The sequence below is a fragment of the Alexandromys fortis genome, unplaced genomic scaffold (genome assembly GCF_014885135.2).
Source record: "Alexandromys fortis isolate MF-2015 unplaced genomic scaffold, M_Fortis_MF-2015_v1.1 scaffold_144, whole genome shotgun sequence".
NCBI classification, from domain to species: domain Eukaryota; kingdom Metazoa; phylum Chordata; class Mammalia; order Rodentia; family Cricetidae; genus Alexandromys; species Alexandromys fortis.
In genome coordinates, this window is record NW_026068021.1 from 389681 (window position 1) to 403761 (window position 14081).

Sequence of the window (14081 nt, forward strand, 5' to 3'; positions counted from 1 at the left end):
AAAAAAAAAAAAAAAAAAAAACCAAAAAAATTCTACAAAGAATATATTAAAATTATAGAAATGGTGTAAATATTGATAACATACAGTATATATACGTATGCAATTATCAATCAATCAATAAAAATATGTTAAATGAAACAAAATTCTGGTCTCCCTGTTCCCGGTCCATTTCATGCATGTTTGTAAATATCAAGGTGCTTGCTTGTACACCCTTGTCCATCCCTCCACTCTTGTCCACCCTCCACACTTGTCCACTATCTGGAGTGGAGGCCGACCACCACCTAGCCTACTTGACCATAGAGCAGAGGACGGGTTAGAATCGGCCACGCTCCTCTTGGCTGAGGCCCCGCCCCTTGATATTCCACGTGCCCGTCGTGGGAGGCCACACCCACCCCGAAAGCCACACCTCTTAGGGAATCGCCCCTGCCGTTGGCTGCCAGAAGGGGACGCTAGCGCACAACCTATATTTCCCCGGGTCCAGGCCCGCCCCAGTACGTGTGACCCCGCCCACTCAAGGCTTCGTCTCTGCCCATTGGGCGCTGAGGTGTCAGGTTTCCGTTCACCTCGCCGGGCTCCCCACCCTCACAGGCTCCGCCCCGGAGGCCCCGCCCCCTCGGAAGCCTCGCCCTGTCCGTTGCGCGGCCGGCAGGAGGCGCCTCGAGCCGGGCGCCAGCTCGGCTAACGGCGGGCGTGGGAGCCGCGCGCGGGGGACGCGGCTGACGGGCTGAGCTGAGGTGAGTGCGGGGCGCGAGAAGGAAGGTCGGGGGAGGCCGAGGATGGCTCAGGAGTTGCCTCTGGGCTACGACGGGGACCCGCGGAAGGCGCGGAGACCGCGGGCTGAGACACGGGTGGCGGGGCACGCGCTGGGGCGGGGCCGCGCTGGTCACGGTCCCCGCAGCGAGTCCCGGCGCGAAAGAGGCAGGCTTGCTCGGTTGCCATGGAAACCGGCGAGCGCACGGGGCCTGGAGTGGCCCGGGGGAGCTGGACCCGAAGGCCGGGTGGGCGCGGGTGGCATGGCCCCGTGGGATTCTAGGGGGAGATCCGGGCAATGTCATTCGTGGTGAAGGGACCCTATCAGGCCTCAGTTTACCTGGCGGTGCCAAGGAGATGGAATCTAACCTGGGGCATCCCGAAAAAGCTCGGAGGGAATCCCACACTCTCCCACCAGGATGGTGGTGACACCCCACGCCTACACCCGTCCCGCAGGAGTGTCGCCTCCCCACCCGTGTACCCGCGAGAGGCATTGTTTCCCCAGCTATTTCTGTGCCATTTGCATCCAGCCCCCCCCCCCGACAAGTACTGCGCCTGAGACAGATGCTGGGCAGGAGCTCTGAGGCCCTCAGAGGGATCTGGCTTCTGTCCCTGGGGAGCCCTGGGATGGGGGCCTGACAGGCTGCAGACCTGCCGGGCCAGCCTTTGTCGCCCGTTGAGTGTTTGGTTAATCTGAATTACCAAAAAGAATTTGATTACCTGTGTCTCGGTGCTGCGGGCCACCTCTTGTGCATTCCAGAGAGGAGCCTGTCCCTAATTCCACTGGGAGAAGTCAGTCAGTCCCCTTTTGCTAAGTGACTAGCTCCAAATGGAACCTGATTGAATTATGCTCACATTTAAAGCCTCCCTCCAGCTGGAGCCATAAAGATAGGATTTGTGGAAGAGGGGAGGAGGATAATGCACCAAAGTTGACTGTTCGTTTTTTTTCCCTCCTGTTGGAATGATAATGTGTTCCACATTGTCCTGTTGGAACAGACATGTCCCTCCACCCATGTCAGCCGCCACTGACCTCACTGCCTGCCTAGTCGCTGTGACTTAACCTTTTTTTTATTTTTCTTTTTTTAAAAGCAAAAATGGGACTCTTCTTGGAGAACAAGAAAAGGGAGAGTTTATGAGGCAGCTGCAGCAAGAGCCTTGCCTGTACTCTGACTCTCCGGGACCTGGGCTGTCCCCAAATGTTTGTGTGTCAGAGGCGAGAATTGGGCAGAAAAGGAAAAGACAGGTCATACTTCCAGAAAAACAGATCTGGTTACCCAGGGCGTGCTCTTCTCTGTAGGACTTTCCCTGGATTCCAAGTGGCCTTTTGAGAAACATTTTTGTCCTGTTTGGACAAACAGGCTGCACTCTTGACTCTGTGATTAGGAAGGGAAGTGGCCTGGGAGCAGGTGAACACCCCTAGGGCCCACTCTCTTTGGTGGCTGTGGTGAGGATGGCCATCAAAGCAAGCTTTCTGGAAAATCTAAAGCTCAGCATTCACTGGAACTTTGAGGGGCTAGGAAGGGGAATGTTAGAGAGGAATGAGTCACCTCACCCAATTTCTGCTGCCTCCTGTTCTTCATGATTTTCCAGTCCGTCTTAGACAGGAGGGAGGGGCACTTATGAAGGTCCAGTCTGCATCCCGTGCTCCTGAGGTTCCTGGAGGGGATCTAGTAGTTATGTACTTGTACTTTTCCCATTTATTTCCTTTTTCTTTTTTTACGTATGTATTTTGAGATAGGGCTGTGTGTAGCCTTGGCTGGCCTCAAACTCTTTGAATAGCCAAGGATGACCATCAACTTAATTTTTTGCATTCATTTATTTATTATTTCTCTATGTGTACATGTTTTAAATTTATAAAGATTTTTAATATTTAAATTTAATATTCTCTGTGTGCGTGCACATGCTCAGTTGGTGCTCAGAGGAAAAATTTGGGGGGGTCAGAGGACCACTTTTGTGAGTCCATTTTCTCCTTCTGGCATGTGAGATACAGGAATTGAACATCAGGCTTGACAGCAAGCTCCTTTGCCATCTTGAAGGCCCAGTGACCTTGAACTTCTGATTGTTCGGTCTCTACCTCCTGAACTCTGGGACCACAGGCACGTGCCTCCGTGCTTAGCTTACGCAGTGCTGGGAATGGAACCTAATGCTCAATGCATGTGAGGAACATCTCTGCCTCTGTTACCCCCCTTTTGATAGCGTCTCTCAGCCCCAGTTGGTCTGGAACTCATGCTGCATCCCAGGCCGGCCTTGCCATGCAGTCCTTCTGCCATAGCCTCCTGAGTGCGGTAGTTATATATGTGAGCCATAGCAGCTTCCATTCTCCTCCTCACCCTTTCTCTTTAGGCATTGTCTCACGGCGCCCAGGCTGTCCTGGGTAGCTGAGGATGACCTTGAGCTCTTGACCCTCCTGCCTCCACCTCCAGACGACTGGGATTTTGGGTGTGCACACCACCATCGTTAACATTTCTATTCTGTTAAAGTAGTCCAGTTAGATGTACAGCCAGGGTACAAGATGCCAGTCCATTTCTGCATTGGATCTGGGCCTTTAAACACTGGGGTTTACTTTGTGACTCTTCTTCTGCTTAAGGACATTTTGACATTGTGGTCTCCAGAACCCATGACTTTTAGGGCCACAAGCTTCAGTGGCTGGGGCTGCAATGTTGCCCACCTGGGTTAGACTTTCGACAAGGAGGATCCTTCAGCACAGGTGTCCCCTGTGCTTCATGGAAGTGGCAGGGGGGACCAAGTGTTGTGGAGGCTGTGTCATTTGAGAATGTGTGCTGGTCTAGAGGCTTCCAAGGAAGGGGTGTGTATGCATGTAGAGGCCAGAGATCAGTCTTGGGAGGGATCACTCAAGAGCTGTTCACCTTGTGTTTCTCAGACACTCTCTCACTGGCTTGGGACTCCATAAACTGGCCAGACAGGGAATCCCAGGGTTCCTCTTGCCTTCATTCCCTGAGACCTGGTGCACACGCCATGATGCTGGGCTTTTCACACCGGTTCTAGGGACCGAACTCTAATACCATGTTTGTGTGTGAAGACACTGTGATGCATGCTTTTCAGAAAAATGTGTGGTGGGGTAGGGCATGCATACAAGTGTGTGGGGATGTGTGTACCAGTACCTACACAAGCAGAGGCTAGAGCAGCCGAAGCCGGAGGCTAGAGCAGCCGAAGCCGGGAGCTCTCAGGAACGACCTGTCTCTTCCTTGGAAGCCTCTAGCCAGCACACATTCTCAGAAGACACGGCCTCCACAACACTTAATTCTCCCCTGCTGCTTCCATGAAACACAGGGGACTTCTCTGCTGGCGGAGGCTCAGTGCCTGGAATCTGTGTGTCACCCAGGGGCTGAGGTTATAGGCATGTGCAGACATAACCAGCTTTTTATGTGGGTGCTAGGGATTCAAACTCAGGTCCTTATGCTTACAGAGCCAGCACTCTTAAGCACTGAGCCATCTCTCCAGCTCCTTGAGAATGCTTTTGTTGTGGTTTAAGTGACAGTCCCATGCAGAGGAGCATAATCAGTTCTAGGCTTCTCGGGGTTGCCGAGGACACTTGTCTCAGGATCCCCGGGAAGAGACATAATACTTTGATCTCTCCATAACTTTCTTCACAGAGACCCAAAAGAACCTTTTGCATTTCAATTTTCTGGCCACTTTTCTCTGGACAGCAGCTATTTTTAGGCAAGTTCAAGTCTCCAGAGAGCTGGTACATCACTAAAGACTTTGTGGCGGGGAATGGATTTTGGTGAAACTAGAGCCATCCTGCAGGACAGTTGCTAGTCCTTTGGGAGCTCAGGCTTGAGTATTAAAGCTCTCTGGAGGCTCTGGAAGAGCTCAGACCCCTCCCACAAAGCCCAGGCACCTAGGTCAGCTGGCTGAGGAGGTTTTGTGGCTTGCTTTTCCAACTTCACTTGTGTTGCTGCTGGCGGTGGGAGGGGCCTCAGGAAAAGAGTAGGAAGAAATCTGATTCTCAGTGTCAGCTGGAGGTCTGGTCAGTTGCATTGTTTGGCTGCCTGTGGAGTCTTTGCTTTGAAACAGGATCTTGCTGTGTTTGTAGCTCAGGTTGGCCTCCAAAGCAAGATTCTCCTGCCTCAGCCTCCTGGAAGTTGCTGGGATTGCAATATTACAATTCCTGGCTTTCTGAGGGTTTGTTTGGCCTTGGGTTTCTGTTTGTTTCTGTTTTTGTTTTTGTTTGAGACTAGATCTTTTGTGTCCCACACTGGACTGCAGCTTTCTGTAGCAAGAATAATAAAAACTCACCCAACATCTGTCTCTGGGTTTTTATTATTCGTGGTACAGTTTTCTCAGTTTTCTGTGTAGTTGAGGTTGACCTTAAACTCCTGGTCTTTGTGCCTTCATCTCCCAACTGATGTAATTGTAGATGTGGACCACACATCTGCTTGATCCAAGTCTTTTAAAAACAAACCTTTTTTTTTTTGGGGGGGGGGGTTATGGAGACAGGGTTTCTCTGTGGCTTTGGAGCCTGTCCTGGAACTAGCTCTTGTAGACCAGGCTGGTCTTGAACTCACAGAGACCCGCCTGCCTCTGCCTCCCAGGTGCTGGAATTAAAGGCATGCACCACCACTGCCCGGCCAAACAAACTTGTTTTTAACCATTGAATCATCTCTCTAGCCCCAAGATTCTTTTTAAAATTATTTTACATTTATTGCATGTGTGCACACACCACGACACATATGTAGAGATTGGAAGACAGGTTTTTTTTTTCTTTTAGTTGGTTCTCCCCTTCTTGCTTGTGGTCTGTGTGTCAGTCTGAGGTCATTGGGTTTGACGGGAGTCCTGTTAGCCTCCTGAGAGTCTTTTGAAGAGTTCCGTGGGTGGTTCTGAAGCCTTAAGCCACCACTAAAATCCTTCTCCAGCCCATAAAAATGTGGGTGAGTGGAGGCTGGGGACTTCAGCGGAGCTTACAAGCTGGAGTCACAGTGGCAGGTCCCTGTGCTGCTTTCTCTGGGTCCTGAGTCATTAGCGGGTGTGTCCAATCTTTTGACATTGCAACGTGATATCATCTACAAAGCTGACACTTGAGCACGGTGCAAAATAAAACCACCAAAAAGCCTCATGTTTTAAATACATTTACAGTTTTGTGTTATGTGTCATTCATAGCTGTCATTGACCACATACAGCCCCAGGGTTGCAGGTTGGGCACACTTGTTTAGAGGTTTCTAGAAAACACTCCTCCCTTGGCTCACCAGTCTGTCTCCCTTTGTTTGCGATGCAGGAGTGAGGGCTGGTCATCAAGAGATGAATACATGCAGCTTTTCTCCCTCATCCTTACTGGTGGCAGAGCCTCTAGTCCTCATTTCCTTCTCTAGGCTCTCCAGACCTAAGACTGTTTTGAGGGCGATGGGTAATTCCTTCTTTAACCCCCATAGGACATTAGGAGCTTTAGGATTAGGATTCTGCTACACACAGGCTCTTCCTGCTCCCTGGGAGCTCCTAGGGGGCCAGCCTCTTTCTGAAGAGGGCCTGGTGGCTGAACATGGTGGGTGGATTGCATGCATTCCTAGGATGCTTCCACTGGTTCTGTAGGCGATCTTTGTGTTGTTCCTTGTGGCCTAGTGGCCTCGTGGTTGTGCCGAGCTTCAGTCCTAAGGAAGTATCTCTTTAGTTGGGACTAACCTCCTCTGCCAGGGATCCCTTCCAGTCAGGACCAGTTGTCTCTGCCAGGTCATGGGGAGCAGCTTTTTCTTGGGGTTTGTGTTTCTAGTGTCTGGTTGCTTGTTACCCTTGTATGTGTGTGTGCATGTGCGTGTGTGTGTGTGTGTGTGTGTGTGTGAGAGAGAGAGAGAGAGAGAGAGAGAGAGATTCTTTGGAGACAGGATTTCTCTCTGAGCCTGGAGCTCGGTTGGCAGCTAGCAAGCCCCAGTAATACTCCTGTCTCTGTCCCACAAATTGCTGGGGTTATAGGTGCATGCATAGCCATGCCCAGCGTTTGACATGGGTACTGGAGATTTGAAGTCAGGTCTTCATACTTGTACAGCAGGTGCCCTTACCCACTCTGCCATCTCCCCAGTCCCAAGGCTTGTGATGTGATGTGATCATCTCCCCAGTCCCAAGGCTTGTGATGTGATGTGATTTGTGTGTGTGTGTGTGTGTGTGTGTCTGTCTGTCTGTCTGTAGCTGTGACTATTTCCCCAGCTCTGCTTGTGTTTGGGATGACCTTCATCTTTTGTATAGACTGGCATAGAAGAATTGAATTCACAGCCAAGATGACTATGGCGTGTTTCCTTCTGTTACTTGTTTGTTGTTTTTCTGGCGTGACATTGCTAGATGGTGAGCATATTCCCCAGGACAGAGAAGCAGCCCTGCTGAGACTGTGCTGTCACTTGTCCACTTGCAGTAGCTGTTCCCTGTGCCCAACACTTCCCAGAAGCCACAGAGCCCTAGGCGGTTATAACTTACTGTGACTTCCTTGTTTCCCTTCATAGTGACTTTCCCTGAAGGCACTGCAGTCTAGTCTATCAGAACTGCTTTGCCCCTTGCCTCATAGGCTCTGACTTGTCAGCCCCACTGCTGGGTTTCCGGCTCCAGGTGGCGTGGATGCCAGGGTGGCCCAGGACCATTGCCTCTGCTGGGATGGATTCGTGTCTCTTTTTCTTGATGCCTCTGATACCTGGCCCTAACCTGTATCACTTTGTCCTCCCAGGCTCTGGCCTTCCCCCACCCATTGGCTGAAAGCCTCAGTGGTTATTCATGAGGACGCACCCACCATGTTTTATGGGACTCAGTTCATCATGTCTCCTCCCACCAAAAGTAAGCTGAAGCGACAGAGCCAACTACTGTCCACTATGCTGTCCCGGACACTCAGCTACAAGTATCGTGACCTGGACCCCACCTTCAGCAGCCTGGGCGCCAGTGATGATCCTGCAGAACTTTCTACTCAGCTCTCAGCCCCGGGGGTCTTGAAGGTGTTTGGAGACAGTGTTTGTACAGGCACCCACTACAAGAGTGTTCTGGCCACTGGCACCTCCAGTGCCCAGGAGCTGGTGAAAGAGGCCCTGGAGCGATATGCCCTGGACCCTGAGTGTGCTGGCCAGTATGTACTATGTGACGTTGTGGGCCAGGCTGGAGATTCTGGACAGAGGTGGCAGGCCCAGTGCTTCCGAGTGTTTGGGGACAATGAGAAGCCCCTCTTGATCCAGGAGTTATGGAAGCCCCGAGAAGGTTTGTCCCGGAGGTTTGAGCTGAGGAAGAGGTCAGATGTTGAAGAGCTGGCAGCCAAGGATGTGGATACCACCACAGCAGGTGAGGAAGCAGGGCGGGGAAGGATGGCTTGGAGGGGACAGAGGGGACAGAAGAACATGGGGAAGGATGGCTTGGAGGGGACAGAGGGGACAGAAGAACATGGGGAAGGATGGCTTGGAGGGGACAGAGGGGACAGAAGAACACGGGGAAGGTGGATTTGGTTTCGCGGTGGCTGTGGTGAGTCACTGATGTCTTCACAAGTCTGAATAACCTTATTGGATGAGTGCATTGACTATGGGATACTTGGTGGCTCATTTTCAGTGGCTTCTGCTACCTTCTATAGTGTTGTAGGCCAAATCCAGCTCATTAGTCCCAGAGACCCATGTGTTCCTGGTTGTTGGCCTGCCACAGATACCCTTTTCAATTCGTCAGGAATCTTTGAGTTGCTGCATAGAAAGACAGTGAAGGATGCTTCACAGACCCTCATGACATTGCCAAGCCCAGAGGACTCAGGTGCCAAGTGGCTGCATGAGGATATGTAGCAGGTGCCTTGGGTAGCCTGGAAACGGTTGGTTGTCATACTTCTTGTGGACTTGAGAAGTAGGTCAGCTTAGCTTGCTTTTGGCCTCAAGGATGTGGTTGGTGACTTGGAGCCCATTGCTTTATTATTCAGTTGGTGGAAAGAAATTAGTCATTTTGTGAGAATTTATTTTTTTCTAATATCCAAGGTTAGTTTTTAGTTGACCTTTTGCAAAAAAAAAAGATTTATGTTATGTGTATGAATGTGTACCCTGTGAGTGCCTGGGAGTTATGGGTGGTTGTGAGCCACTGTGTAGAAGATGGGACTCAAACCCAGGGCCTCTACAAGAGCAACAAGTATTCTTAACTGCTGAGCCATCTCTCCCACACAAATGTTCTTTAAAGTTGTAGGTCTCATGATGACAGCTGCTGCTTTTTTAAATTTTGATTTGTTTCTGTTTTAAATATGTGAGTGCCTGTTTGTGTCGGGGAAGTGAAAGAAGACATCGGAGTGGAAGTCAGAGGTCAAACTGTGGGAGTTGGCTCTTCTACCTTCTGGGTCCCAGGACTCGAACTCAAGTGGTCAGGCTTGGTGGCAAGTGCTTTTACCCACTAAGCCATCTCACTGGCCCTGAGTGTGTGTGTGTGTGTGTGTGTGTGTGTGTGTGTGTGTGTGGTATGTGGATGCATACGTTATGGTGCACTCAGGAAACAGCTTTGTGGAGTTGGTTCCTCTTCCCACAGTGGGTTCTAGGACTCCAACTCTGGCTTGTTAGATTTATGCAGCAGGTGCCTTTACTAAGTGGGCCATCTTGCTGGCCCACACATCATTTCAGAGATCTGCTATAACCAAGTATGGTGGCAATGTACATGTGCACGCGTGCGCACACACACATAGGACCTTGATATTAGTATGCAGAGCATCACTTTATTTTGCGTTTGTTTGTGTAATGTGTATGAGGTGAATGTATAGGTTTGTGTACCCGTGTGTGAACACAGAGGCCATAGGACGACTTCAGATATCCTGCCCTATATCATTCTCCTCTTATTTCTTTAAGACAGAGCCATGCGCTGAGCCTGGAGCTAGGTTGGTGGCCAGAAAGCCCCAGTGGTCCTCCTCTGTGTGACACTCAAAATGAGGCCACAGCTAGCATTTTATGTGATGCAGAGGATTTGAACTCACATCCTCATGTTTGCACAGCAAGCATTCTTACTCACTGAGCCATCTCCTCAGCCCCTAGAGCAACATTTTGGACATTCTTTTTGCTCAGAGCAGGCCTGATGAGACCATGAGACCTTCTGGCTGCGGCTGGTGCCCTGTACCCAGGTCTGTGTGTCTGTGTGATGTGGATGCTGGCTGCTGTGGGTGCAGTGTGTGGAATTGTGTTCTGTCCACCTCATTCAGCACTACACACACATGAGGCCAGGCCAGAGGAAGTTCTGCAGCTCACAGCCTCTCTCCCTTGGTGGCTATGAAAACCTTTCCAATAAAGAGTCCATTCTTCATTGGCCAGGCTGAGTGACCCACTTGTTGGGCTGTGGGGGGTCATGTTTCCGCCCAAGCAGGTCCAGCCAAAGAGATGACTCTCCTGGCTGCCATCCTTCTCTGGGTGTGACCAAGGTGCCCTGTGGCCAGGGCAAGGGCTATGAGGATTGTGCCGGGTTTGTTGTCACAGGCATACCCATGCCACACCTCCTCCCACCTTTCTTTTAAGCAGTCCTGGGGATTGAACCTAGGACTTCACCCCATGTTAGCCAAGCACTCTAGCACTCAACTACAGCCTCAATCTTTGCCCAGTGATTCTTACCTGGCATGACAGCACACCGTAGAGCCTCTGCTTAGAGCCAAGTAGTGGGCTTAGACCTAGGGAGATGCACAGGGAAGAGCAGGCCCAACAGACACACAGGTAACATAGCAGCACAGTGACATGATGATAGACAGACCTGTGCTGGAACTCACAGAGATCAGTCTGCCTCTGCCTCCTGAGTGCTAGGATTAAAGAAAGGCATTTGTTATGCAGCCAGGTTCAGCCCCATTCTTGTTCCCACAGTAGAAGCTGCTGTAGGCTTTTAGGAGCTTCTTTCAGGCTTAAGCATTAGAAGCTCCAGGATGGCAGATCCTGAAGCCAAGTGGTACTGGGAGCTGGAACTGAGGCTCCAGCTGGCAGTTCACCTGCTTCTTGTGAACCATTGGGGTGCTTGCAGTGCACCCATGGAATGCCCTTTGTTGTGTTTGGGTTCTGTTTTCCATAAACATTGCTTTTTTTGTGCTGTGACTTCCTGATTTTCCAGCTTATCAAAATACGGCTGTCTGTTTGAGAGGGAGGTGGAGGTGGAGCGCTGGGCTGGAGGGCAGCTCTTGGTGGTTTCCCAGGGGCTGGAATTTAGGTCCTGTGCCATGAGGAGAGGGCTCTGTGTCCTGTCGGTGAGATAAAGATGACAATCACTTACATGCACTGTGGGGAGGGTGACGGCAGGGCCATGTGGTTTTTGTCAGCACCTTAGGAAGCGTGAGGGATAAGGCTTGCTTATGGTCATGGGAAGATCAAGTGTGAGGTCAGAGGGACAGGACTGTTTGGGGCTCTGTGTGTGTGTGTGTGTGTGTGTGTGTGTGTGTGTGTGTGTAAGTAAGTAAGTATAGTATTGGAGATGGAACTAGGGGCTTGCACATGCTAGGCTGGTCTCTACCACTGAGCCACACCCCAACCCCTCACTGGGGGATTCTAGGCAGGGGCTCTACCACTGAACCACACGCCAGCCCCTCACTGGGGGATTCTAGGCAGGGGCTTTACCACTGCGTCACACCCCTAGTGCTCTACCACCAGCTACACGCTGCTCCTTAATCTTTTTTTATTTTTTTATTTTTTTATTTTTTGATTTTTCGAGACAGGGTTTCTCCGTAGCTTTTTGGTTCCTGTCCTGGAACTAGCTCTTGTAGACCAGGCTGGCCTCGAACTCACAGAGATCCACATGCCTCTGCCTCCTGAGTGCTGGGATTAAAGGCATGCGCCACCACCACCCGGCCTTAATTTTTTTAAAAAAAGATTTTTTAAAATATGTATGTGTGTATGAATGCATGCACACACAGAGGCCAGAAGAGAGGGTTGGATTCCCTGGAGCTGGTGGTTGTGAGCTGCCTGATACGGGTGCTAGAAACTGAACTTGGGCCCCCTGGAAGTACAGCAAATTCTCTTAACCGTGGAGCCTTCTCTCCAGCCCTCTATTTCCTTTTATATTTTATTTTGAGACCAGGTCTCATTACTTTTCCCTGGCCTTGCTCTCACTATGTAGTCTGTGCTGGCCTCAAACTTGTGATTCCCTACCTCAGCCTCCCGAGTAGCTGGTGTTTTTCTTTCTGCAGGGGGAACAACAGCTGGGACAGCAGCTCTGTGTCATCAGCTTTGCGCTGTTTCTCCTTCTGTCCTTCAATCCTTATGGAGAGTGTGGTTAGCTCTGATTTTTCCCACCCTCAACTTCCTGGACATCTTTGAGTGGGGGAAGGCCTTGCTGTGGCAGGTGCCTTGGTACATTGGTGTGTGGAGCAGCTTCCCTGGCCCCCAGGCTGTCACCCTGCATTGTAATAGTAATGTCTCCAGATATTGCCACACATCCAATGGTAGGCAGACCTGCCCTCTGTTGGGAGCCTAGATGAGACAGTAATGCATGGAGTCAGCTCAGATAAGCAACTTTTGTTGACACCCAAGCCTCTTACCCTGGAGGCCAAGGTAGCTTGGAGCCTACCTTCAGCCGTCAGGCCTGCTGTTTGTGACACAGGCTGCTTTGGCGGTTGGAGGCCTTGGAAACTCAGTGTCTTGAGGATGGGGATGGTGTGGAACTACTGTTTGTCCTGGACCTCTTCCTGCTCAGCCTTAGATGTGTTTCCTCCTCGGGGCAGGATGCCTTTATTTTGCTTTGGCTGTCTTCTCCATAAAAAGGCAGGCACAGAGGGAACATTGAGATTTGAGGCCAGAGAAACCGTGATAGCAGGCACTGGACTAGTGACCAAAGAGCTGTCCATTAATGTCTGCTGTGGTACCTGGCGTTTATTGGCGTCAGTGAAATGTGTAGGAGTTTGGGGAGATGGCTCAGCCAGTAAAGCGCTTGCTTGCAAACACCAGGATACAGCTAGATCCCCCCCAGCAGCTATGTAAAAAGTTGCACATAGTGGCATGTGCTGTAATTCCAGTGCTGGAAGATGGAGACAGGAGGACACTAGCGAGCCAGTCTAGGTGAAGCAGTTAGTTCCAGGTTCAGTAAGAAACTTTGTCCCAAAAAATAAACTAGAGTGCAACTGAAGACAGTAGATGTCAAACTCTTGACGTCCACATACTCGCAGATACTTGAACACACACTCATGTACGCATGCACACACACATTGAAGGAGAGAGGCCCTGTGGAGCTCAGCTTTCATGTGTACACAAGATTCTAGGTTGGGCATTTTCTGGTGGAGAATGGGGAGTTAAGACATAGTCTACTCAGCACAGTGTGGCCAAGACACAAGACTTTTGGAGGTGGTCAAGGTTGTCACCAATGCTTGGCTTGGAGTCTGTATTCTGTCATGAGTTTTGTCACCTAAGGACAGGCAGGAGCTTGGGGACTTCCAGGAACATGCCATAATGAAGCCACTGCTTCTTCTGTATGCCAGTTGTGTCCTGTGTATTCTGTCCTCAAGAATTACTTCCTGTGGTAATTTACTCTTGGAATATTTTTCTTCTGTTTTTTTAAATGTGTTAATTTTTATTTTTTAATGGTATTTTGCCTGCAAGTATGTCTGTGTGAGGGTGTTGGATATTATGGAACTGGAATTACAGACAGTAGTAGGTGGCCATATATATGCTGAGAATTGAACCTGGACCTCTGGAAGAGCAGCCAGTGCTCTTAACCCCTGAGTCATCTCTCCAGCACCCTTCTTCTGTTCTTAATTAGATATTTTTTTTTGAGACAGGGTCTCATGTAATCCAGCTGTATTTAAATTCCCTGTGTTGCAGAGGGTGATCCTGAACTCCTGATCTTACTGCCTGCAACTTCCTAGTGTGCAGATGAGAGGAACACAACTCACAACTTGATTCAGATTTTTGAATAATTTCTGGCTTTGGGAGAAGGTGGGAAGTAACTCAGTTGCTGTTTCTCTTTTCATCTGGGAATTGCTGCCTCTCTACCAAGTCTTATTTTTTTTGCAGTGGGTGCTTGGTGGTAGGCTCATTGCAGGAAAAATTTGTTTCATGTGGTTTTATGAAAACCAAAACAATCAGAGCTTTTCTTCAGCAGTCTGAAATTACCAAAGGCATCAACTTACAAAGGCACAGGGGGCAGGGGAGGGACATCTCATCACACTCATGAGCCACTGCCAGAGATGTGTAGTCTTTGTACCAGGAGTGAAAGGCGGCACTGATGTAACATGTTTAAAAGACATGAAATTTGAGACCAGTTGTGGAGGATGATTCGGGAGCTGGAGGGAATTACAGATGTTAAACAAATAATAGGCATAAGGACAATTTTCTTTGCTTTAAATTTTTTTTTTTTTTTTGGTTTTCTGAGACAGGGTTTCTCTGTGGCTTTGGAGCCTGTCCTGGAACTAGTTCTTGTAGACCAGGCTGGTCTCGAACTCA

At 50.0% G+C, this 14081-nt stretch overlaps 1 protein-coding gene across 2 annotated transcripts in view; it reads left to right on the forward strand.

Annotated features, from left to right (window-relative positions):
• The first annotated feature begins 662 nt into the window (after positions 1 to 662).
• The window catches only part of Radil (Rap associating with DIL domain), a 70076-nt gene continuing 56657 nt past the window's right edge, over positions 663 to 14081 (forward strand). For both annotated transcript variants that reach the window (XM_050163249.1, XM_050163250.1), the window contains exons 1-2: positions 663 to 734; positions 7415 to 8013. In XM_050163249.1, the coding sequence (XP_050019206.1) occupies positions 7479 to 8013 (535 nt within the window). In that variant the 5' untranslated portion in view covers positions 663 to 734; positions 7415 to 7478. The remainder of the gene's footprint in view (positions 735 to 7414; positions 8014 to 14081) is intronic.